Source organism: Protopterus annectens, chromosome 2.part2, assembly GCF_019279795.1.
Source record: "Protopterus annectens isolate FY-2018-M chromosome 2.part2, PAN1.0, whole genome shotgun sequence".
Classification (NCBI taxonomy): Eukaryota; Metazoa; Chordata; order Ceratodontiformes; family Protopteridae; genus Protopterus; species Protopterus annectens.
The window spans coordinates 8,504,260-8,531,759 of record NC_056730.1 but is presented as its reverse complement, the minus strand read 5'-3'; the positions used below and the strand labels follow the sequence as shown (position 1 = coordinate 8,531,759).

Below are 27,500 nucleotides of genomic sequence, written 5' to 3'. Positions count from 1 at the left end.
TTCTTTAAATCTGCCTTAAAAGACAGCTTCCATTCGTCTTTGCTCTGCCACTGTAATGACCCAGCATAATTACAGTGCTGCTCCCTTCTAGGTACCCTCTTAGCTTACCTTCCTCACTTACTTAGGGTCTCGAGCAAAGCTTGTTCCTCCTCAGGATTTATTTCTTCTCCTCTCACTTTGTCTTTCACTCAAGCTATACATGCTGCAAGCTTGTTACTCTGCATAAACAGAAATGTGCTGCAAACTTGTTACCCTCTTTTTTGTACCCGTTGGTCTCACTTTTTATTCTCATTGTTAATTTTCTTTTCTATATAAATGATTTTTTAACTTGAATAACTGATATTTTGAACTTCTTATATCTACTGTATTTGATACTGCCATGTTTAAATTGTACTTTCTTTGGTGTAATTTCTGTAGCTTTTCTCCTCTGGTCTCCACTGAAAATGGGCTTCTGCTCAGATGGACTAACCCGGTTACCAAACGCCAAATAAATAAATATTGGATGAGCCAATGACATTGGAGTCATCTGCGTATTGAATAGGTGTAGCTTGTTGGAGGATGCATGTAGATCATTTATAAATATGTTTAAAACGAGAGGGCCAAGTACGGAGCCTGTGGGACACCTGTATTAACTGGGATGAGAAAAGATGAGTAAAAAGAGAGCCATTTAACTGATTGTAGCCGGTTAGACAGCTAGCTAGAGAACCAAGTGACTGTTGCACTGGAAAAGCCTAAAGCAGACCTTTTTGAGAGTCATTTGGTACATGCGACTGTATCGAAAGCTTTAGAGAGACCTAACAAGAGGAAAGAGACTAAACTGTTGTTATCTCTGGCTTTAATGACATGATCCGAAAAGGCAACAAGAGCAGTTGTTGTGCGATGATCTGGGCAAAAGCCGAGTTGGGTAGAGGGTAATAGATTTTCTTGGAGTAAGTCTTGTAAAAGTTGTTTATGAATACATTTTTTAAGATCTTGGAAAGAGGGGACAAAATTGCAGTTGGTCTGAAGTTTGCTACTTTAGCGGAGTTTCCCTCTTTATGAAGAGGAATGATGTAATTTTGTTTACAGACAGATGGGACATATGACTGACAAATGGATCAGCTGATCAGGATAGTGATTGGGTAAGCAATACAGGGGGCAGAAATGTTTAGATATTCATATGGGAGATTGTCTACAGAGAGTGAACAGGGCTTAAGTTTGTGTAATAATTTTTTATGTAGGTAGTAGCAAATGATCATAAGCTGAAATGGCATTGTTAGAGCTTTGAAGTTTGTCACGCGTGGCAGGATTCCATAGGGAGTTTTGGGTGAGGGTGGTTATTGAGTTTATAAAATGGGAGTTAAATTAAGAAGCAGTTTTTAAGAGTGTGATATCTGGACAAGGTTTACGAGTACTAAGGGTTCTAGGGTGTGATATTTTCTTGATAATGGACCAAACATTTTGGGGGTTGTGTTTTTGGTTATCCTGTGGGTTGAAGTAATAATATTTTTTGTCAGCACTAACTTGTTTATTTATGTTTTGAAGTTGTTTCTAGGTCTGTAGGTGAGCTTGAAATTTGTCTTTTATGCCAGTTTTGACAAGCTTCGTCTTTCTTATACAATTATTGTGTACTAGAAGGGGATAGCCAGGGTCACTCAGTGAATTTAACTCTTTTTTTTCTTTTTTTCTTATAGGAGTGAGGCTATTGAGAATGTCAAGAAACATTGTATTAAATTTTAGAACAACATTATCCAGTGGTAGGAATGGAGGATGGACCAATTAATGATATTAAGGCTGTCGATAAAGATCTTGGAATTGAAATTTGACAGATTACGGCAGTCTTTCTAAAGGTGATATTTGATATGGTGATTTGCTAGTCTCTGAACATTGGTGGGATGGTGATCACCAAGGGAGTTCGGGATGGTTTTTGGAGAGTCATAAAGGTTTGGATTTGAGACTAGAATCCAGTCCAGAGTAGTCCCTGTGTTATTAGCCTTGTTGAAGTAAGTACAGGAAGTTGATACTAGTGGAAGAGTAGTCTGATGTGAATTTATGCCAGTAAATATTGAAATCAATGTGAATTATTTCATGAGAAATGAAGCTATATACCCAGTGAAGGATGCCTTCCAGAATAGGAATGTTATTTCCTGGGGGAAATATACAGGGCAATGATACCTAATGTTTTATGCTTATTTAATTTACAGCGAGAGACAAGGACCTCAGTAGAGTGGAATTTAGGTAGCAAAACAGAAGAAGGAGAGACAGAGATATGCTTAGAAAACATGATTGCTACACCACCACCTTTTTTATTTAATCTGTCAGAGCAGATGATAACATAGCTGGGGGGGGGGGGGGATTTTAGAATCTTTTATATGTGGTTTGTGCCAAGTTTCTGTAAGAATAATAATGTCTGGGGAGTAATGAGATCTCGGGATGGAATTCAGAGACTTTGTTTACTATACTTTGAATATTCATGCATATGATTTTTAAATTTTTACTAGATGTTGTTTTAATAGAAGAGGGAGTGGGTGGAGAAGATAGGCAGTCAGGACCTGGGTTTGAGTAGACATCACTGCATAATATGATCTTTTTAAAGTATGCATACACTAGTGTGGGTTTAGGTACATTAGTATTACATTTAAATTGTACTTTAAAAGTATATATAATTAGCATGGGGACTGTGTGGCCACCTGTGCAAAAGTTTGTTTTTGTATTATTTTTGGAATTATATGCTATGAGAAATACATTTGGTGCATGTGTATTGATGTATTCACATTTTATTGTCAACACAAAGGAAAATGACATTTGAGTCTGTTGCTCATATATATATATATATATATAGAGAGAGAGAGAGACACACACACACACACACACACACACACACACACACACACACACACACACACACACACACACACATTCATATATATTTACACAGTTTACTATCAAAATGTCGAGGTGACTTACCTCAACCATTCACATCCCCGACCCACAACAACAAAAAAGAATTACGACGATTGCTTAGAATGTCGATTCCTTCAAAGTACAGTATCGACATTCGACCATTCACCGTTCTAAAAAAAAATCTGCTAAAAGGCAGAAAATGTACTACAGTTTTGCAGGGGGCCCCTGTACCCCCCATGTGGGGGGCTGTGCCCCCACATCCCCTGTTACTTTTATATTCTAACTCCAAGATTGCACTACAGTGAGGAAAAGGGTAATTTTCCCTGTCCCCACTGTGGTCCAATGCCCTTCAAAACACTGATGCTCCAAACTGCATACATAATCTCTGTATCGACTTTTCACATTTGACAGGAACTGTGTTCGCAGTTTTGCCTCTCTGCTGCTCCATGTTCGTCCTCCTAACTGTCTAGGTAAGCCACCACAACATTTTGATTGTAAGCCTATTTATACATATATGGGTCTATGTCATAAGATCGATAGTTTAGAATACTGAAAACTAAAATATCTAAAACTCAAAATATCAAAAACGTGTATTTATACACATATAAAGTGGAAGTGGGATATGTCAAACCGTAGTGTTTCAGATGAAAAACAATGACCACTTTTTTTTTTTTTTTTTTTTTTTTTTTTTTTTGTGGTGAATAGTTGTTCTTTTTTTTTTACTCAGACGTTTTTTATTCATTTTTTTAAAATTTGCAAAGATTTAATTAATTTTATCTAGTAGAATAAACAAAATAGTAACTATATGCACTATTTACATTTGACCTGAGATTAGAAATTAAATATACCAGTCTAGACAGTCATATATTAAGATTGTCAAATATTCTCTTCTTTCATTTTCTTTTTTCACTTAAGAAGAGCCTGAAGCTGTTTTTAATGTCTCAATAAGAGATAATATCTTCTTCCATGGATTGTTATTCCAAGAGTTAGGAAAGATCCTTAGTTCTTTGACTCTAATTTCTAATAATGCTGTGTCATTCAGTAGTTTTAAGAAGTCTTTAAAAGATGGTTCGGTGTTGGTTTTTCATTTTCTAGATATACACTTCCTAGTGACCGCTAGTGTAGTCCATAATAGATATGAATCATTTGTATTCATTACAGTTGTTTCAGAACTATTTAATAAAACCAGAGATTTGGTTAATAAGAATGTATCTGAAAATATAGCTTGCAAAAAGTATTACTGTCTGCCCAAAATTTTTTGACTTTACTGCAATCAGAAAACATATGCAGCCAGCCAGCTTTACATATTTGTAAACACCTCTAGCATGTGACATTGTTGGAAGAATCAAATTTAGCTAGTTTATTGGGTGTGTAAAATTATCTACAATGTTAGTTTGATAGAATATATGTTAGTTTGATAGAATATAAAAGATACATTTTTCTCTGACAGATGTACTGAATGACCTTTAGTGATGAAATTCCAATAATTCTGTTGAATTCTAACTTTATAATTTATTAATAATTTCTATAGTTTAGATGTTATATTTCCACAATTGTGAATTTCATAAATAATATCATACAAATAATTTATAAATTTAGGTCTGTCCTTAAAGGAAGAGTTATTAACTGTTCTGCATAGATCATGTGAATAAGTCAATACACTTTGAAGAACTAGCCATTTGGAAGAAGAGAGATCATATGAACTTATTATATCTTGACTATCAACAACTTTCAAATTATTAATACAACATTGCCAGCAGATTAAATTATTTTTTTTTCCACTTTGTAAATACCTTCCTGTGTATTTTATTGAAAAATTTTTTGTGGAGCTAAATGGTATTATTAAATCCATCCAAATTTTAACATCTGTATTAGCATTAATGAATCTTCTGAATATTTAAAAATATGATTAGTAAGCTTTGATTTTGTAAGTGTTACTAGGTTATATTGAATGCCTATACATAAAATATGCCACAATATATTATTCTGGATATCTAAGTTGTGATTTTGTATTATGAAATTTTCATTTAAAAGAATAATAGTATACAAAGTTTTCTTGTTAGAAGAGTAATTTGGATCAACCCAATTTATAATAATTCTAAAAATAGAAGCTTTAATGTAAGTCTCTATGTCTGGAAATGTAATCCCTCCCTGATCCCATAGTCTGTTATGATGTGTAAACACTATTTCTATTTGGGTGCCAAAGAAATTTTAATAGAAGTGTATTTATTTCTTTTTATAAGTACTTATCTGGTCTCTTGGGTATGGCTTGAACTATATATAGAGTTTTTGGTAACAATACCACTTTATTAGTTGTAATCTGTCTTCAAAAGTTAAATACATTTTATTCCACTTTTCTGTATACTCTTTCAAAGTTTTTATAATGTTATTATAATTTAGGGTTAAGATTTCATCTATATTTCTAGTTAAGATAATGCCTAAATAACTTAAATTGGAGACTTGTTTGCCAATTACATTATTTCCCTCTACTTTGAACTATTTTTTTTGTATTTAATATTATAAAGTTAGATTTTGTTTTATTGAAATAAAGACCTGAAATTGAGTAAAAATTTTCAACTAATATTTCTAATTCTTTTTATAGATTCTTTTGAGTTAGATAAGGTAAGGAGTATGTCATCCATGAATAACATAATTTTAGAGCTGTATTGTCCATGTATGTCAATTCCCTTTATTTTAGAATTGGAGCATATTGAGGAAGCAAATAATTCAATAGCTAAAGCAAACAGGATAGGAGACATAGGACAAACTTGTTTTGTTCCTTTCATTAACATTATAGGCTCAGAAGTGTATGGTCCTAATTTAACATATGCTACGTTATTTTTATAAATATTTTTTATCAATGATATAAAAGATTGAGGAAATTCACAGAGTTCTAATGTTTTGAATAAATAATCCCAATGTAATGAACCAAATGCTTTTTTTTATATCTAATGCTATTAATAGAGCTTCCTGGTTTTCTCTATTTAAAATATCAATGATAGTTAATATTCTTTGAATACTGTCATAAGTTCACCTATTATGTATGAAACCTGTTTGATCTTCATTTATGATATGAATCATAGCTTTTTTCATTTTATTGACAATAATAGACATAAAGATCTTATAATCATTACCAAGTAATGATATTGGCTTATAGGAACTGCAATGCATAGGATCTTTGCCTTCTTTTATGATTGGAGTTATTAACGAATATCTCCATGAAGGCAGAATTATATTTTGTGTTTGAATTTCAAGTAGGGATTTATGAGGAATTGAAGTTACAGATGTTGGACACATTTTATATAGTTCAATTATAATGCCATCAGTTCCTGGAGCTTTGCTACTTTTGCATTCCTTAATAATTTATGTAACTTCTTTATAAGAAATTTATTTTTGAATATCTAATTTTAATTTTTCGGGTATTTTATTAACTTTTGTAAATATTGAATCTAAATTTAAAGTAGTAGTGTGAATATTATTAGTTACATAATGTTTGGTATACTAATGTTTAAAAGCATCAAGAATGTCACTTATATCTGTTACTTTTTTACTATTTTCCCCTCATGAAGAATATTTGTGATGTTATTTGTTCTAGATTGCCTTTTAACTATCATATTTACACTTTGCATATACTTAGGAGATGTAGAATATGTATTTAATTTAACTTTTCCAATGCTAAATTAGTTTTATGAGTTAGAATTTCAGTATATTTTTTATTCAGCTCATCAATTATTTTTTTTTATCAGTGGAAGTGCTTGTAGTGTCCAATTTTTTGAGCTCTGTAATTTGATTTTGTATATTATGTAATTCAGATTCCCATTCTTTTGATTTATTTTTAAACCATGTAAGAGTTTTGCCAAAAATATAGGCTTTCAAGGCATCTCATATCATAACTATATTGATCTCTTCAGAAAGATTAGTATCCAAGAAAAACTGTAATTCTGAAACCAGACATGGTTTACATTCCTTCAATTAAGTTATATAAGCTGGTATTCTTGTTATATGAGTCAGTTTTTTAAATATTTCTTTGAAGTTTGAGAATAAGAGAATTATGATATAACAAAGGGCAAGGACAAATTAAAAAATAATTATTTTTGTGTTTAGTTTTGTGATATAAAGACATTATCAATTCTAGTTTGGGTGTTGAATCTATAGTCTTGATGAGAGAATAATAATGAATTATCTTTCAAGACATATGTGTCAATTAAATTATAATTCTCAGTCCATTTTTTAAGTAATTTTGCTACAGGAGTGAGACGTAAATTTCTCTTATTAGTGGTCTCTGAATTATCTAGGATACAACTGAAATCATGTCCAATTATCAGGTTGCCCTTATAAATTTTGCTAATAAGATCTAGATGTCTTTTAGCTATCCCTGTCCTCATACCAAATAACCAATATATATTTACTAGGGTCCATAGTCTATTATTAAAATTTTATTTTAACAATCATTATAAGGCCTTCTATCTTCATATTTATGAATGATTTGGGGGTTACTAACATTCTTTCTCCATAAATTGTTTAATCCTCTGGTTTTTGTTTTATATAAAGAATGGGATAATACTAAGTATTCATTTGGATTACAAATACATGAATCATTTGTTTTAAAATGAGACTTTCGAAGAAAAATAACCTGCTCTGTTTAACTTTGAATATCTTAATAAATTGGATCTCTTCTTTGGATTATTCAAACCATTGATGTTTAAAAAAAGTAGTAATAAGTCCATATGTTTAAGTTGGTTTTTAAGTTATTTTTCTACAAGTAGTACTCTGTACTCTTCCAAAACTATGTAGATAGATAAATATCTTTCCTTTTCTAATTATTATGAAAAGCTTGGTTTTCTTTTAAAAAGTATGCATAATAAAATGTAATTCAGGCCAATAAAGATAACACAAGTAAAATATAAAAATGGCTATATATAACAAAAGAAAACAAAATTTTGAAAAAAAATTATCTTACATGGAATGACAAGCATTCCTAATCTAGTAGATAAAAGGACATCTACCAAATTAACCCTCATACCTTAACTACAGTATATCTACCATTTTGCTCTGTAATAATGTTAGTGGAGATTTTAATTTTGAATAAGTATATCAACATTTAACTATATTTATTAAGTTATAAATATCAAACTTTAACTCATGTTTAGAATAGATTGTTTATAAATTATAAATTATATTCATCACTATAGATGTGGAGTGTTTTCACTATATCTAATCAAAGAATTAAATACAACCTATCTAAGAATTTCTATGCAAGCAACATAACTTTTTGTAAACTTATTATTATTTGTTACAAGGTTTTTGTATAAATTTCCCCCACTCTTTCTCCATCCCACTTATGTCTTTTAAATATTATAAGATATTATTTATTGCATCTCCACTTATACACATTCTCATGTATATGTCATCTGCCCATGTTAACTTTTAAATGATTTCATACCCTAAAAATAAAATGTTTAAAACTTGAAATCATTTCATGTTAGTCTTATCATTATACTATATGATGTTCTATAACAAACAACGCAAGTACATAAATATTCCTGTACATACACTTCTCTTAGATAGGCGTTCAAATCCATATATTACTAAATATGTCCAAACATGCAGTCATCTAATGGCTGAATATATAAATCTAAGTAGTATTCCTATGGTAAATGCACATTAACAATTCACTTTAAATGTCTGAAATCAAATAACGCACACACATACACACAAACACAAACACACACACACACACACACACACACACACACACACACACACACACACACACACACATATTTCAGTACAGAACACGTTTAAAATTTCCATTAATGATTTAACTTACTTTCATATTCATTGATAGGTGGCAGGAATTGGAAGAAAAAGCATGCAGAAAAAAAAAAAAGAAGTCCAGAGACTCCTGGATCCATTATTAAACTTTACTGGTAGGCAATTTCTATCAAGCAGAGAACATAACTGCTTAACAATAAAACCAGAAACTTCTGCCGTCGACCCAAGGTGACTGTTATGACTAAATATCTGAATCGTTTTTTTTTGCCACAACTTAGTAGACCTGGGGAACTCATCAAAACTTGCTCCCTTTTGCTACACTAATTATTCATTACTATCACAACACTTATGATAGCATTGTTAGGACATGAATTTCTAAGCCAGAGCTTAAAGAGTTATTGGACTTCATACCTCTCAACCTTGTAACACAAGAAATCTTGAAAAAGCCAAAAATAATGGAGGGGTAATGCCCCAAATCAGGTACATTGTTTAAATACTGCTTTTCCAAACTTAGAAAGTTGACAGAATAATAGGCTTTGCATTAGCATACATTTTCTGAAGGATATGATGTTTAAAATTCAAAATGTCATTATTTAGTGACTTCAGTCCTCAGTAATTTGTTAGAAAAGCTGAAATTTTATAAGGAACAGATAAAAATCTGGACAGCTGAGAGGTATATTGGGCTTCTATGTAAAAACTGAGTCAGATGTCCTTGATAACGTTAGTGCAGTCATTAACTTCCATTTATCAGCAGGGTTATTAACAAAGTTGTTTATTCGCAACTTGATTTAATCTTACAGTAATGACAAGTTTATGACCTATTCTACTCTGACATCTTTTTCAGACATTCATTGTCTTAACAGCCCTTATTAGGGTTATAAATGACCTCTTTTGGCTAGAAATCAAAACTGCTTCTCCGTCCCTGTCCTTCTTGAATTCAGCATCTGGTAGATTGAAACACAAAATCCTATTAGATCATCTCTGGACTTACTGCAAGACTTCTGGTACTATCCTACTGACATTCACAGTTCATTGTGTTACCATGGTGACTCCAGTGTCCCACAGGGATCGATTTTGGCCCCTTATTATTCTTCATAATTATGCTTCCATTGGGTAAGCTCATGCAAAGGCGGGGCTTACAGTACCACTGTAGTGGCATTTATACTCAGCTTTACCTCTTTTTCTCACAGGATAATTTGTCTGTAATGGATTCTTTAGGTGAGGATTTGGAATGCATCTAAAGGTAGATGAGCTGTCAGTACCAGTGGTCATGGCTATTTATGCCACTCTTAGTCCATCAAACTTCCCAGTTCTGAAATTGAAATTTATTGAGAAGGTGAGGAAACTTATTTTTGACAAAAAAATGACACTTAGGATTTAGAAGCCTCCTGCTGTCTGATCACCTTTTTTCCATTTATGGAATATTTCACATATCAACCATATAGTCCTACTTCACCTGCTCAGGACCTTGAAGTGGCAGTACATGCCTTGTTCCCTTCTTGACTTGACTGTTGTAATACTCTTTACCTATGGCCTCCAGACCTGGAGCATGATATTCTGCCATTCTAATAACATACTTGTCCCACTACAACGTACTATTTTGCTGCATAACCAAATGTATGGTGTAGTCACTACCATATACTGATGTTATTTATCAAGCATACACAGGACACTAACATGCATGTAACTTAGGCATTACTGTTAAAACTATATCATCCTCTTCCAAAGGATTCACTAAGATAGCACTGCTAATTGCTCAAATGATGACGACCTTGTCTTGCTCCTAGGTACTGAAAAACTGTTATGTGGACGTACAGCTATTCTTCTGCATCGGGTTCCTATCATGTAGTCGAACTTTTACAAGTTCAAACCTCATATAGTAGAGACCATATGTTCGAATTTGTAAAAGTTCGAGCGTTTGAATGGAAATCTCCATAAGCAGAGGTTTCCATTTTGCTCAATGGGGTGTGATCTCGGAGTTGGCATATTTAAGTAGTGGGTAGTGTGGGTGGCGCAGCCCCCCATGTGGGGCATGCAGGGGGGCTTGCCCCCCTGCTTAAAACAGTTTATTTTGTTTTCCATTGTTTTTTTTTTTTTTATCCATAGTCGAAGTTTTGTAACTTCGAACATAAAGGTTCAAACATTACGTGTTCGAAGTTACAAGACTTCAACTATATAATATAGACCCTTCTACACCAGTTTGAACGGATGTCCCCCAGGCCTCAAGATTGGAACCTCTCACTTTTATGCTTATTTTTTATAAGTTCTGTTCTTGGGGTCACTATCATTCACACCATTGCTAATATTTGTTATTACCCTAGCCCCAGTCTTCCTGATCTAGAAAAGAGATTTAGTGGCCAATGTAATATAATTTAAAACATGGCTCAAGGCAAACCACATTGGATAGATGCTATGAATCAAAGTGTAGTATCATCAAATTACATAACCCCAAGGTGATACATGCCTCTTTAGTCTATGTTTATTTCTGCTGAGGTACAATCACAGATTATGCAGTGGAATATAAATTACTTCTGAAATTGTTTCAACTCCATTATATATACAGAATATCCCTTTATGTAATACACAAGCATGCAGTTTAACAGAAATCAGTCATTTTACAGCAAAGGCAGTAGTTCATATCATCCTTGAAAAGACAATTCTTATTTGATGAGTATTTTCCTTCCTTCATTTGGTCATGGTCTCATCTTATCCTAGTTCAAAAATGTTTTCTATTTCTAAACTCATTCAACTGACCATTTACTACTATGACTACATATATTAAATATTACATATAGGATGTATGACCTCAGGGTCCTATTCCCTTAGATCTGTCTTGAAGAGTCTACTGTTACAGTCATACACACAATCCTTGTAAAAAATAAGGAAGCTTTTAATTCACTGCTTATTGCTGAGATGGAGAACATACAAAAGACATTAATTCATACAACCTACCCCTATGTACTGTGACACCCATCAAACAAAAAGTTACGACAATTCTTCATATTTGTGACCTAAAGTCTTAAATAACATTTCATGCATTGAACCTCAGTTTTACTTCCAAAACTCCCACCAATTATTTTCTTTAAGTCATGTAATCATGCTTGCATCTAAATTAATACATTTTCATTTTCACCTTCCCGGTTATTTTTTTTTATCATGTCAAATCCACTCCTCAATTTTATCTACATCTGAGTTTTCTCAAAGTAAGATAATGCCTAATTTGACCCAAATTAAGATATTTCCTAGAGTATAAAATATTGCCATACCCTATCCTACTGTGTTTTTAACTTATTTGCATCATCACAACACAGATTCATGGCCTTCAGTGTGGTGATAGAAACCCTTTAATGAGCTAACAATAACTGCTCTATTCGGGACACAATGCAGAATAATATATTGTTTTTGGCACTAATGCACTTAAATGTAATCTCACTGCTAAGTGTTCTACATTCCTTAGCATAAATTAAAAGAAAATGTGAAACACAGATGCAAAATCATTTACTTACTTCTGCATTTACAGTCAATGAACTCCACACATTTTCTTTTCCAGTCTCCAAACCTCTGGCTCATTTAATTCATGCTAATGAACCAGAGATGTAGAATTAAGAGTTGTGACGCTCCATAGTGATGGCTTGAATACATTAAGGGTTAATTTTTGCTAAATGTGTTCATTTTTCATTTTTTCTATTTATACTAGTGTCACTGCTTTGATGAGATGGAAAGGATTGCCAAGTTGATTGCCCCAAAAATAACACCAGATACAACAGTGGACCACCTAACCAACAAATAACTAGAACCATTAAAATATGGAGCTTCTTCAATTCCTCAGCAGCAGAGTAATACAAATCTTCTTCTTCTTTTAGCTGCGTCCGTTAGGGGCCATCACAATGGATCATCTGTTTCCATTTCTTCCTGTCCTCTGCATCTTTCTCTGTCACACCAACCACCTGCATGTCCTCTCTCACCACATCCATAAACCTTAACTTAGGCCTTTCTATTTTCCTCTTACTTGACAGCCTCATCCTTTGCATCCTTATACTGAGCATCCCTCCTTAGCACATGTCCAAACCAATGTAATCTCGTCTCTCTGGCTTTGTCTCCAAACCGTCCAACCTGGGCTGACCCCCAATATACTAATTCCTAATCCTGTCCACCCTTGTCACACCCAGTGCAAATCTTAACATCTTTAACTCTGCTACGTCCAGCTCTAAATCCTACCTTTTTGTCAATGCTACTGTCTCCAACCCATATAACATAGCTGGTTTCACTACCCTCTTGTAGACCTTCCCTTTCAGTCTTACTGGTACACGTCTTTCACAATCCACTCTTGGCACTCTTCTCCACCCACTCCATCCTGCCTGTACTCTCTTCTTCACCTCTCTTCCACACTCACCAGTACTCTGAACTGTTGAGCCCAAGTATTTAAACCCATCCACCTTTGCCAACTCTACTCCCTGCATCCTCACCATTCCTCTATCCTCCCTCTCATTCAAACACATATATTCTGTCTTAGTCCTGCTGACCTTCATTCCTCTCCTCTCTAGAGGATATCTCCACCTCTCCAGGGTCTCCTTAACCTGCTTCCTTCTCTCTCTACAGATCACAATGTCATCTGCAAACATCATAGTCCACAGGGACTCCTGTCTGATCTCATCTGTCAACCTGTCCATCACCATTGCAAATAAGAAAGGGCTCAGAGCTGATCCTTGATGTAATCCCACCTCCACCTTAAACGCATCTGTCACTCCCACCGCAGACCTCATCACTGTCACGCTACCCTTGTACATATCCTGTACCATTCTTACATACTTCTCTGCCACTCCTGGCATCCTCATACAGAATAATAATCAGAGTAATACAAATACAGCCACAAATTCTATATACAGCGATACTTCTACGAACTGCATTATGCTTACCTAAGTTTTGATAAATGCATTAGTTCTTCTTTATGGGCTGCAGACCACTGATTAAACCACTGTTGTCACAGGGTAGTTAATCATATTAAACAATTTAAACATCATGAAACTCTGACCTGACTGAGAATTCTCTCCTGAGTATTTCTCATCTCGATGGCTCTTGTAAACCTGAAATGCAAGCACATCAGATAAAAAATTATTTTAAAAATATGAAAACAAAGTCATGTTTAAGACAACGACCTGCTGACTAATTTGAAATATCTATAAAACAGTTTGCTGGCATGCACCATTTCCCACTAATAATCTACTGCGCAATCTCAACTACTTTAATCCTTCATTTCAGAGGGAAAAAAGACATTAGTGTCTAGTGTTCTTACACTTTTCTTTGCAGTTTCATAGCTGTATAATATAGCATTCTCTTAAAAAAAAATCTCCAATTCATTTAATACATAATTATGGCTATTAAACTTTTGCACGCCATGCTCTGTTTTAATTTTTATTAAATTTAAACTTGAATTCAGCATACTGCATATCAACTCATCTCAATTATCAGCTGAATGATAAACACAAACATTGAACAATGCTGAAATGTTTAAAGTCAAGGAAATTGTATGTGCCGAACTTATAATACAGTTCAATAAGATGGACATTTATATTTCAGTAGTAAAAGCCACAGTGGTGCAGTGGTTAGCATTGCCGCCTCACAGCAAGAGGTTCTCCGGTTCGATCCTCAGCTGGGGTGCTTTCTGTGCGGAGTCTGCATGTCCTCCCTGTGGTCGCGTGGGTTTCCTCCGGGTGCTCCGGTTTCCTCCCACATCCCAAAGACATGCTGCAGGTGGATTGGACACTCTAAATTGGCCCTAGGTGTGCGTGTGAGTGTGCCTTCTGTGGAAGGTTGGGCGCCGGGCTGGCAACTCGACACCGTAAAACTCCACTGCCATTCAATGTGCGGACAAGGTGATCCGCTGTGGCGACCCCTAACCGGGAAAAAGCCGAAAGAAGAAGAAGAAGAAGAAGAAGAGTAAAAGAATGACAAGCATATGAAATAATATACATGTTAAACATATACTCATATAAATCAATGGCATTAAACTGATAACACAATATAGAAAGAAGAAAATTTAACTTTAAATAAAAATGGTAAGAAAAAAATGCATATTTACAACAGGAAGAGAAAAAAAGGGAAAGACAAGAAAAGATGCAGCCATTAGGTGATATATAAGTGGCATTGTTTAATTATTGTGATCATTGTATTCTGTGTATGCTCTTTTCATATTTATCTAACAGCATGCTTAGCTTAGGCAAAATGTTAAATTTATAACTTTTAATTTTGGTAATGGGATTTGCAGATGAAGAACTACATGCATGCAAACCAGTAATTTTCAGGAGATTACAGCACAGGACAGCTCACAGCTAAGAAGACGTGCTGCGTACTGTCTTGCAGTCACCAGCACCTTTTGCATGACTGCTGCATGTGCTAATTAATGCTGCGCTCTGCACTATGAATCCCATCCAAGTTTTGATTGGGGGATAAAGCTGGCACTGAGTATGTCTGCCATTATATTTGCAATATGTCAGAGTAAATAATGCCATGTTGAATGACTTCAGAAAAATGTTATGATGTTATTTCTTAACTTCTTGACTTAGGTAAAGAAGGATTTGTAATTATCTTTAGCTTTAAATGCTGGCCTAAGTTCATGGGAAGCCTTAGTTTTTCCAATGGTGTTTCTCAGTACCTTTGATAACCTTTTGAGGTTAACTTTGATTTATTTATTTGAATTAGGTTTCTTCTCTTGTTGTAATATATTCTTATGCATGGGGATTATGAGGCTGGTTTGCTCTTTCTTTTCCACTTTTGTTTATTTTTTTAGGGACTGACAGTTTTATACAGTTTTCTAGATGAGTATAACATTTATTTGCATAACTGCTAGCCACTTTTACATTCTGTGGTGTGCAGTTATATGTGAACTTAGAGACTTCCTCACAGAATTGTATGAAGTTTGTAGATATGAAGTCTTAGATTATTGTGATATTCGCATCAGCTAATTTTGGGATATTGAAAGAAAAGGCTACCAATTTGTGGTCAGATTTGTACTTGTGGAATAGTACATATTCCTGCCATGGTTTTAAGGACCAGATCAAGAACATTTTGACCTATAGTGGTCTCTTTGACTATATAATCCAAGGAATTCTTCTTGAAGAATTCAAAGAATATATGGGTACAATCTACATTTATAGTTTAGGTCTTCCATTTTATCAGTGGATAGTTAAAATCTCCCAGGATGATGGAATTTTTTATTTTTTTTTTATGATGATGGAATGTTTTGTATATGAAGTCCACCACTGTATTTAAGAAAAGGGCATTTTTTTAGGGTTATCAAGGGGTCCAACAACATGCTATAATCTGATGTTGTTGTTGTTGTCTTTCGGCTTTTCCCGGTTAGGGGTCGCCACAGTGGAACTCCGGTCCGCTAATGATTGGCAGTAGATTTTCACGAAACGCTGAGGTGCCAGCTCAATGTTCAACCTTCAACGAAGGCACGCCCATTTACACATGTCTTTTGAATGCCCACCCAACCGCGGGGAGGACATGCAGACTCCACACAGAAGGCACTCCCCACACTCCAGCTGAGAATCGAACGGGAGAACCTCTTGCTGCACCACCGTGGATGCTTTGGTTTTATTTACTTACTTATTTACTTTAATGATTTATTATTATGATGGTCAGGTTAGTCCCACTGGGCTAGTGGTCTCTTTTCAGGGGAGACCTGAAGTGGCATTTATGCTTCTAGGGGAAATTTGACCAGGGAATCAGGGAACTGCCCCCTACTCTTTTCAGAAGGTGCCATGGGATCTTTAACATCCACCTGAGATAACACCAAATCAAGTAGATGGGACCTCTGTTTAACGTCTCCCGCAGAAGATATTGAGTTGAATCTCAATAAGCTCAGTTTGTGGGTCTCTGGGAAATTGACTTGAAGTAGTGTGGTCTTTAACACATACAGACTCTTGAGCACAGTTCCCATCAGGCCTAAAGACATGGTAGGTCAGGTTTCAATAATAATACACACATGAATGTGTTCCAAATGCAGGATGGTGTCAATGTCAGCCAATTTGTTATTTAGGCTCCTAGCACCGAGCAAAACCACTTTGATATTGTTTGGTGCTTTCTTTGTTATGTTTTTTTTTTTTTTAGACTGGAAGATCCATTAAAACGACTGCCTAAAAAAGGGACTATGGGGGCAGCAAAGGTTTTAGCTAGTATGCAGACACCTTGGAATGAGAGGTGCAAGCTTCCTTGGCAAAGAAAGTAGGGCTGAGCAACAGTTTATCCCATGCTAACACTATATCATGTGCAAATAACAAAAATATACTTGCAAGAGAGAGAAAAAGGGAAAGGGGACACAAATGCTTATTATTTATCTACATTAAACTACTTCTCTGAACCCTTGCAAAAACTGAGTCTAACTGCTTTAGAGACAATTGTTAACCTCAACATTTGCTAATAAACACCTTGTTTCATGAAATGTTGAAATTCAAAATTGACTTCATGTATGTAATGTAAATATTGTAAATAACTTTGGTTTTACTGTTAATTATATCTGTATAATATTTCTTTGTACAAAAGACTCTGCAACAGGCATAAAGATCTGCAACAAGCATGTTTGTCCCAAGCCCTTTAAAAAAGTGATTTTGCATTTATACTTATGTATTGTATGTTTCTTGAATATCCTGTTGATTGCTTTTGTTTTTGTTATTTCAGGGTCTTTGGACTAGCCCACCTATGCAGTTACCACATAATAGATATTTATGTGTACATCTATATACATATATATATATATATATATATATATATATATATATATATATATATATATATATATATATATATATATATATATATATATAGTTTTATATATATATATCTATATGTATATGTATATATATATATATATATATATAGCTATATATAGTTTTATAGATCCTTAGGGAAAGGTAATATTCCGCTACCCGGTGAATGTCGATATCGCACACCTGCAGACCCTCTGTCTTTGTCAACCAAATGGTGTCATCCAAATAGGTCTTGGCACACTCTCAGTTCAATTGGGTGTTCTTCACCTCTCTCTCTCTCTCTATATATATATATATATATATATATATATAGATATATATGAAATAGAGAGAGAGAATAAGATTAGGCTCCACTAAATTTCATTCACCACATTTGTTCGACATATGCAGATGGTTGATGGGTGTGCAAGATCAACAATCCCTGGGAGAATATTCTTATTCCACAGGGATTGCTCAACCTCAGTGTTAGCATATTCTAATTAGCAGGGGCTGTGGGGGGTTCCAGGGGGGTTTGTCCCACTACAAAAATTGATGTTGTTTGTTGCAAGTGCTGAGGTTTTTTCTTGGCGCATGCATGGTAATGTGTTGATTTTTTTTTGTCAAACTTTTGCAGCTGACATTTTGGAGGTCAATGTATGGGCTACTTGACTAAAGTTAGTAGACCCATTTCTATCTCTACATATGTGAGTGAGTGAGTGTGTGTGTGTGTGTGTGTGTGTGTGTGTGTGTGTGTGTGTGTGTGTGTGTGTGTGTGTGTGTGTGTGTGTGTGTAGTAGAATCAACACAAATGCAGTTTTGAAAAAACAACAGCAAATGGTAGCAAACCAAAGACTGGCTTACATTCTTTTGAACAAAGAAAATAAGTTGCTATTTAAAATGGAGTCTTTATGAGGTCAAATCTATCTTTTATCAAAGTCACAAACAGTGTCGTACTTAGGAGGTAATTCACAAGGGTGGATAGGGTTAATAGCCATTTCTATGTGCCCATCCAGGGACATAAACCCCATGAGGCTTATGTGTTTTAGAGTGTTTATAGTAATCTCACCCAGTAGAGACTTCTCTGTCCCTTCGGAGCTCATAGACTTTACCATACAGGCAGAGTTTCTCCTTTGCTGGACAGCAGTTTCATGGATCCCTTCTAGACTTCTTTCTTCCTTTAAACTTATTCCCTAGATAGTCCTCTTCTGAATCTTCTCTTCTTGACTCTGAAGTCAGGAATCTAGTGGACCTGGTATATCTCTAGAATAAGCTGCTCCCTATTAGTTACCATGGCAACTTGTTTGGTCTGTCTGCTGCCTGCTCTACATTTCTTAATCTCTCTGTATCTCTGTCTGTATGTCTCCATAGCTGGTATAACCCCATAACAAGTAGGATATATTACAAGATCCAGAATGTATATCATATGAACCTTGCCCCCCCTCCCCGATCATAGAACCACCAATTCTACCTCTGTTGAATGGGGATTATATTTGAGATAGCTGATATGCAGTCACGTGACTGTGGCAAAGAAGATATTGGATGCAAACTTTATAAGGTTAGATAGTTTTAGGCTGAAATCTTTAAGACTATAAAGACATTGTAGAGATGTACGGTCAGTGATCAATACAAATTCAGTAAATAGTATTTTAGGGACTTACTGGTCAATGTTATGGCATGACATTATCTCGCTACATATAGTTAAATAAATCTCTCAGTTATGCTGAGCTTTTTCATTTATAAAACAGTGAGATGCTCATCCGCTTCAATAGTCTGAGACATTACATAAAACAGAAGGGATGGTCATTCCTGCCTATAGTCTGAAACATTATATAAAACAGAAGGGATGGTCATTCCTGCCTATAGTCTGAGACATTATATAAAACAGAGGTGATGCTCATTCCTGTCTATAGTCTGAGACATTATATAAAACAGAGGGGATGCTCATTCCTGTCTATAGTCTGAGACATTATATAAAACAGAGGGGATGCTCACTCCTGTCTATAGTCTGAGACATTATATAAAAAAGAGGGGATGCTTATTCCTGTCTACAGTCTGAAACATTATATAAAACAGAGGGGATGCTCATTCCTGTCTATAGTCTGAGACAATATATAAAAAGTACAGTTGTGTACACTTACCATAAATGTAGATGTTTGACTGTATTCACTGTTGCAGTCATTACATTTGGGTTATCTGCTTGCAGGTAACCCTCAGTCGGCCTAATTAACAAAGTCTTGGGTCCTGCGTCGGCTGCTGTCCCTTCTTCCATGACGTCAGGTCGTCAGAGGTATAAAACATGCAGCAGATGCAATTACATCAGTTTTTCTTGCCCCAGATGTCAGGTGCCCCCCCTAATGTGAAGCAATTAAATATAAAAGCACAAAGATATACCTCCAACAAAAAAGCAGATACACCAAAAAGGCTTTTAAGCATAGTAAAGGAAAGTAGAGGTATAGCCAAAGGAAGTTAGGGGGCTGGAAGGAGGGTAACCAGGACTGAAACAGTGAATACACTTGAACATCTACATTTATGGTAAGTGTACACAACTGTACTATGTTCTTCGTGATTCACTGTTGCAGTCATTACATTTCGGTAGATTCCAAAAGCTATGGTTGGGAGGAGGAATTTAGATAGCATTAGGGCCAGCTATAAGGCCCTGCAAGACTGCAGTGGCAAAGCCAGCTCTGGATTTAGAGAAAATTGGCAAATGATAATGCTTGGTGAAAGTATGTACAGAACTCCAGGTAGCAGCTTCTAGGATGTCCCTGGTAGGGACACCTCTGAGAAAGGCTGTAGAGGTAGATGCAGCCCTGGTGGAGTGAGGTCTGATCCCCTGGGGGATAGGTTTTCCATGGTGCTTATAGGAGAAATTAATGCAATGGCTTATCCATTTAGAAATGGTTTGCTTTGAAATAGCCTTCCACTCTGCCCCTGCAGCAAATGCCACCAGCAGTTGTTCAGATTTCCTTTGAGGTTTAGTCCTGTACAAGTAGAATCTAAGTTGTCTGTGCACATCTAAGGAATGCAGTATCCATTCCCCTTTATTCTGTGGATTGGGAAAGAAGGTTGGCAAATGAATGGACTGATTAAGAACCACACTGGATACCACCTTGGGCATGAAGGATGGATTGGTTCTGTGGGACACCCTGTCCAAATGAAAGATGATGAAAGGCTCCACTGCCATAAGGGCCTGTACTTCAGATACCCTTCTAGCTGAAGTGATTGCTAAAAGGAAAGCTGTTTTCCAAGAAAGAAATTTTAAGTCTGTAGTAGCAGCTGGCTCGAAAGGAGATAAAATGAGTTTCTCCAAGACAAAGTTAAGGTCCCAGGCTGGGGTTGGGGCTCTCCTGGGTGGTCTCAAATTTTTGGCCCCTCTGAGGAACTGCTTGAGCAGTGGATGAGAAAAGAGGGGAGGTTATGTGTTATAATGAGCTGAAATTGCTGAGGTGTGGATTTTAATGGAGGGAAAAAGACAGGCCCCTGTGAAGCATCTCAGTTAAGTATTGTAAAATCTGAGGTAAATTGGGCGCTACTGTGCTCATCCCTTGAGACTGGTTCCAGGCACAGAATCTTTTCCATTTTCAGCATAAGATTTTCTAGTACTAGGCCTCCTTGCCTCTAAAATGATATCCATCACAGGTTTGCTGAGAGATGGTATATGAGAGATTAAGTAATTAGCCAGGCTGCAAGGTTCAGTGTTAGAAGCTGAGGGTGCAGAATCTGGTTCTCCTGCTGAGACAGCAGGGAAGGAGTCTGAGGCAGATGCCATGGAGATAACCATGACACACTGCACAGGAGGGGGTACCAGTGTTGGCGCAGCCAGTCTGGAGCAATCAAAATCATCCTTGGTTTGTCCTGTTTGATTTTTAGTAGTAGTTTGGAGAGCAGAGGCAGGGGGGAAAGGCATAGACTGACACTTTCCAGGCTTGTTTGTGGGAAGTCCTTGTGCAAAAGTTGTCCAATTGGTAGTTCTGGGGAGAGACAAACAGGTCTATATCTGGGCTCCCCCATTTGCTTGTCAACATGTTGGAAATCCTAGGTTCCAGTTTCCACTCATGTGGGTCCATGAGGTTTCTGCTTAGTCCCTCTGCCAGTGTATTTAATTTTCCTGGCAGGAACTGAGCTTGTAGGTGCACTTGGTAGCTCAAGGCTGTGTTCCACAATGCCATGGCTAGTCTGCAGAGGGAGTAAGAATATGTACCCCCCTGCTTGTTTATGTACCACATAACAGTGGTGTTGTCCATCTTTACCATTAGTTGTCCTGGAAGAATGTGGTCCTTGAAGGCTCTCAGAGCATTCTGTACAGCTAACATTTCTTTTTGATTGATAAGCAGGTGCATTTGACTTGGGTTCCATTTGCCCTGAATGCACTTCCCTGCCAGATGAGCCCCCCATGCATAGTCTGATGCATCTGTTGTTAGGGTTTGGATGGCAGGGAGTGGTGTGAAAGGTAGTCCCTTGTTTTGGTGGCAGGCCTCTGCCCACCAAAGGAACTCTAGGCGTAGGGAAGGTATGATAGGAATCATTGTTTCCAGGTCTTGAGAATGTTGACACCATAGGCTTTTTAGATACCACTGTAGTTTCTTCATATGCAGTCTTGCATATGGAATTAGAAGAATGCAGCAGGCCATGAACCCCAAGGCTTGCAGTATTTGTCTTGCAGATAGCAGGGTTTTTGTGGCCACTTGTTTGAAGTAGGTTGTCAAATTAATTTGTTTCTCTGGCATGAGGTAAGCCATCTGGGAAGTTGTATTCAAGCCTGCTCCCAGGAATATAATTTGTTGACAGGGTACCAGGTGTGATTTCTTTTCATTTATGGTGTACCCCAAACAAGTTAGAACCCTTTGTACAGAGGCCAGATAATTCAATAGTATGTCCTGGCTTTCTGCCTGAATTAGACAATCATCCAGGTATGGGTATATTTGAATATTTCTTTGCCTGCAAAATGCAATAACTGGAGCTAGGCACTTTGTGAATACCCTGGGTGCAGTAGATGTAGCCTGCTTTGAAGCATAGGTATCTTCTGCAAGATTCCCTGATTGGGATGTGCAGGTATGCTTCTTTTAAATCTAGTGTTGCCAACCAGGCATCTTTGCCTAGCATAGGAAGACATTGGTGAAGAGTCAGCATCTTGAATTTTGGAATCTCCAAAAAGGTGTTTAGAGTAGACAGGTCCAGAAAGGACGCCATGAATCATATTTTCTGGGTACAAGGAAAAGTCTCGAGTAGAAACCTTGTCCCTTTTCCTCTTCTGGCACCAGTTGAATAGCCCCCATGCTTAAGAGAGAAAGTACTTGTTTTTGTGCCTCTGCCCACTGATTTGGGGGTAGGTCCGGCCACCCCCTTGGTGTTGGCAATGTGTGAAGGTGAAATCTGTATCCCTGGGACACTATATTTAAAACCCATTTGTCCTGGGTAATGAGTTCCCAATTCTTTGTGTGAAGGGCAATCTTTCCCCCCAAAGGGGCAGTCAGTTGATAAGTGCTTGGAAATTTTAAAAGGAAGTCATTGAGACAGTTTACCATAGGGAGGAGTCTTATTATTTCCAGATTTGGAAGTGGAGACCCCCCCTGTCCCCTGGGACTGAAACCTGGGGGTTTTGCTGTGTCTGGGTTTGGGCTGGAAAGGACCAATTCTTAGTGGGCCAGTACCTACTAAATCTAGGAGGCTGAACTTGTAAATAATATTAACAGTTTGCATAGATTTAGCTATATCTTCCATCTTTTAAGAACTTCCTCAGCCTTGTTGCCAAATAGGCTGTCCTGATTTAAAGGAGCATCCAACAATTTAGCTTTAACATGATCAAGCAAAGATTGCTCCTTAAGCCAAGCATGCCTTCTGAGCACAGACCCAGTAACAGTAGCCCTGCAAGAGGCCTCTAATGAATCAAAACCACATTGCAAAGTATGTTTTCCAACTTGTTCAGCAGAATGCATTAAATCCTGTAATTCTTTATTTTCCACAAAGTCAGGAATCAACATAATCTTCTGTTTAAGCAGCCCCACAACATGTTGCTGATACTTTAACATATGAAACTGTCAGTTTAAAGCCCTAATGGCCAAGGTTGCAGAAGTGTAAACCTTCTTACCCCATCTAGCCAGCGTCCTGGAGTCTCTATCAGAAGGGGTAGGATTTTTAGCAGTAGAAGCCTTAATGCCCTTGGGCCCCTGTGAAATAGTCACTGGATCTGCAATAGGATTTTTAAAAAGGAACGTGTGGGACTCAGGGACCCTGTAGAATCTGTCAGGTTTTCTGGGAGCAGGAGGCAGGGAATCAGGGGCCAAACTAGATTCCGAAAAAGCATCATCAACAATGTCTAGTACAGGAGGAATAGCTAAAGGCCTGTGCTGAGGTAGGAGAAGGAAATCCCTAAGCCTCTTTTTTGAATCAGAAAAATCCTGGCTTTCCTAGTGGAAATGCTCCCTTACAGTATGTAAAGTTTCCCCAAAAGAAAAACCCTCAGGAGGAGAAGCAAAGGGAATGCAGTCCTCTGCATCAGAATCTTCATAAGTAGATAAAGGCAAATCCAGATCATCAGAAGAATCAGAAAAGACAGAATCCTGATCAGAAGATTCATAATCAACTTTAGTCCTAGGCCTCTCAGAAGGGTGGGGGGGCTTGGCTACCCCTGATTAGAGTTATTATATCTTCAGCCATTCTTATCATTTGTTTTTAGGCATAGAGGCCTGAGCATGTGGCCTGAGCATCGTTTTTTTTAAGCATGGATCAAGATTTAGGCCTGAGTAAAGAAGGAGGTATCGGTTTAATATGCAAGGCCACAAGCCTGAATACACCCTCAGACGCCGGTGCCTGCACAGTGGCTCAGACCCATCCAAGGTAGAGAAATCCGCGGGTTCCATAATTGAAGCATCTCACAGCTTACTGGACTCCGAATGGGTCTCAGTAGAGGCCTGCGAATCAGAAGTAGCGAGTATTAGGGGATGCGAAAGTGCCTCACTGAGTACCGGCGAACTGGCGACTGGCTTAAGAGTAATGTAGTTGGCAGTTTTGGACTTTGATGGTCTGTCTCTGTCTTTATCTTTGCGTGTTTTCAGAATCTCGGTAGACGGATGGCTAACCGATGACATTTCTGGATAATTAAACCGAGAACTGAAAAATTTAGAGTCGAAAATATACCGATGACGCTGATTAAATAAAGCACAAAACCAACAGCAAGGTATGTCGTGGTCACAGCCTAGGCAAGGAATACAGTACGAATGAAACTCTTTATGAGGTATTTGCTTTCCACAAGTAATGCAATTCTTAACATTTACTGACATCGGTAAGGAGTAAGAAAAAACTTCCCCAATGGACTACTTAGCTTTAGTTGAAGACTTTGGTTCTGAAACTCGAAAACGAAAATTTCAGGAGTTGGCCGACCGGCACTTGCGAACTGCTTCTACTTCGGGCACTGCACGGCAAGAAAGACGGATGTAATGGTGTCAGCTGCATGTTTTATACCCGTGAAGACCTGAGGCCATGGAAGAAGGGACAGCAACCAACGCAGGACGAAAGACTTTGTTAAGAAGGCTGAAGACTGAGGGCTACCTGAAAGCAGATGACCCAAATGTAATGACTGCAACAGTGAAACATGAAGAACTACAGAGGGGATGGTCATTCCTGTCTATAGTCTGAGACATTATATAAAACAGAGGGAATGGCCATTCCTGTCTATATTCTGAGACATTTTAATTTTATTTTATTTTACATTTGTTGACCGGGATAGTCCGACTGGATGCACGTCCATTTTCAGCAAAGGCCCAGGGAGAAAAGCTCCAAGGGTAAGCAGATACAGCATTACATATTACAAACAGACTATTTACAGAGATTACATAAATAAGCAAGTTAAACAAGTTCCACAGGTTACAGTTAATCCTGAGTGCAAGTCAGGATTAAATTAAATTACACAGTAAACTGGTTAGCAGATTTTTACACATTCTAGAGAGAGTTAGCCAGGCTTGATACATTGACATAGCCAGTTAAGTGACAAATGTTGTTTGAGTTTAATTTTAAATTGACCTAAGGTGGAAAGGAAGGTAATATCAGCTGGAAGAGAGTTCCAGGATCTACTTACAGAGTTTGCAAAGAGAGAAGCACCAGCTGTGTTATTAACTTTGCTAGTCTGAATTAGTAGTTTGTTAGAGGATCGAAGTGGTCTAGGATTGTTATAGGGGGTGATAATATTTTTAAGTGCAGAAGTATTGTCCGGATTATAGAGGATTTTATAGGCCATAATCAATTGGTTATACTGGATTAGGCTGGGTAGTTCAAGCCACCCAAGATGATTTAGATTGATGCAATGATGTGTCCTAAAAGGCAGCCCAGTGGCAAACCTGGCAATGTGGTTGTAGCAAATTGAGAGTTTGTTAAGGACAGTCTTGTTTAAATTTGAGAGTAGAGGGGATGCATACAGAAGGGTTGAAAGAAGGTGAGAGCGAGCTATGGCAATTTTAGCTGGAGGGGTTAGGAAGGCTTTTATTCTGTAAAGTGACCCTAGTTTTTTGTTGATGGTTTTGATAGTTTGGTTAACATGTAGGTCAAATTTTAGATTATTGTCTATGATGACACCTAATAGTTTTGTAGAGGGTTCAGGGGAGATTATTGTGCCTTCATTTGATTTTATGGTAAAGATGAAAGCGGTAGAACTATGTGTTAGTAAAAATAACAGCATTTTAGTTTTTTTGGGATTTAGGATCAGATAATGTTCAGAAAGCCAGTTTTCTGTCATGTTAAAGGTGGTCTGGGTAGCTGACCATAACTCTACTGGAGATGTGGCTAAGCAAATCAGAGTAGAGTCATCAGAATATTGGATACAGCTGACTTTTGTGATGACAGTATAAAGGTTGTTAATGAAGATGGAGAACAGCAAGGGCCCTAGTATAGAGCCTTGTGGTACTCCAAGGGTGTTAGGTAGAAGGTTAGAGAGTTTGTTCTGCCAGAGGACAGCCTGCTGTCGACGATTCATGTAGGATTGAAACCACTGAAGGGCTCTAGTATCTAGACAGAATATTTGCAGGGTGTGGATTAAAAGTTGGTGATCAACCATATCGAATGCCTTGGAAAGATCCAAGAAGAGGGCTGAGGACATATAATTATTGTTGCGATTATGGTTTATGGTGTTGGTAAAGGCTAGGAGGGCTGAAGTAGTGCTGGGATGAGGATGGAAGCCATGCTGAGTGTCTGCCATAAGGTGATTTTGGATTAGGTGGTGCATGAGTTGTTTATGAATACATTTTTCCATAATCTTTGCAAGTGGAGAGAGTATAGCTATTGGCCTATAATTGGAGAATTTAGACATTATATAAAACAGAGGGGATGCTCATTCTTGTCTAAAGTCTGAGACATTACATAAAACAGAGGGGATGGTCATTCCCATCTATAGTCTAAGACATTACATAAAACAGAGGGGATGCTCATTCCCATCTATAATCTGAGACATTATATAAAACAGAGGTTATGGTCATTCCTTTCTATAGTGTGAAACATTATATTAAACAGAGGGGGATGCTCAGTTCTTTCTGTAGTCTTAGACATTATATAAAACATAGGGGATGCACATTCCCATCTATAGTCTGAGACATCATGTAAAACAGAGGGGATGCTCATTCCTGTCTATAGTTTGAGACATTATATAAAACAGAGGGGATTCTCATTCCTGTCTATCATCTGAGACATTATATAAAACAGAGGGGATGGTCATTCCCCTCTATAGTTTGAGACATTATATAAAACAGAGGGGATGCTCATTCCTGTCTAAAGTCTAAAACATTATATAAAACAGAGGGGATGCTCATTCCTGTCTAAAGTCCAATACATTATATAATACTGAGGGGATGCTCATTCCTGTCTATAGTCTGAAACATTACATAAAACAGAGGGGATGGTCATTCCCATCTATAGTCTGAGACATTACTTAAAACTTAGGGGACGGTCATTCCCATCTATAGTCTGAGACATTATATAAAACAGAGGTTATGGTCATTCCTTTCTATAGTCTGAGACATAATATAAAACAGAAAGGATGTTCATTCCTATCTATAGTCTTGAGACATTATATAAAACAGAGGGGGTGCTCATTCCTGTCTATAGTCTTGA

The 27,500-nt window shown here is 36.9% G+C and overlaps 1 protein-coding gene across 4 annotated transcripts in view; it reads right to left on the bottom strand.

Annotated features, from left to right (window-relative positions):
- The window catches only part of PDE8B (phosphodiesterase 8B), a 2,824,882-nt gene that overhangs the window by 225,960 nt on the left and 2,571,422 nt on the right, over positions 1 to 27,500 (bottom strand). For all 4 annotated transcript variants that reach the window (XM_044063695.1, XM_044063696.1, XM_044063693.1 and 1 more), the window contains one exon: positions 13,691 to 13,742. In XM_044063695.1, coding sequence (XP_043919630.1) covers positions 13,691 to 13,742 — 52 coding nt within the window. The remainder of the gene's footprint in view (positions 1 to 13,690; positions 13,743 to 27,500) is intronic.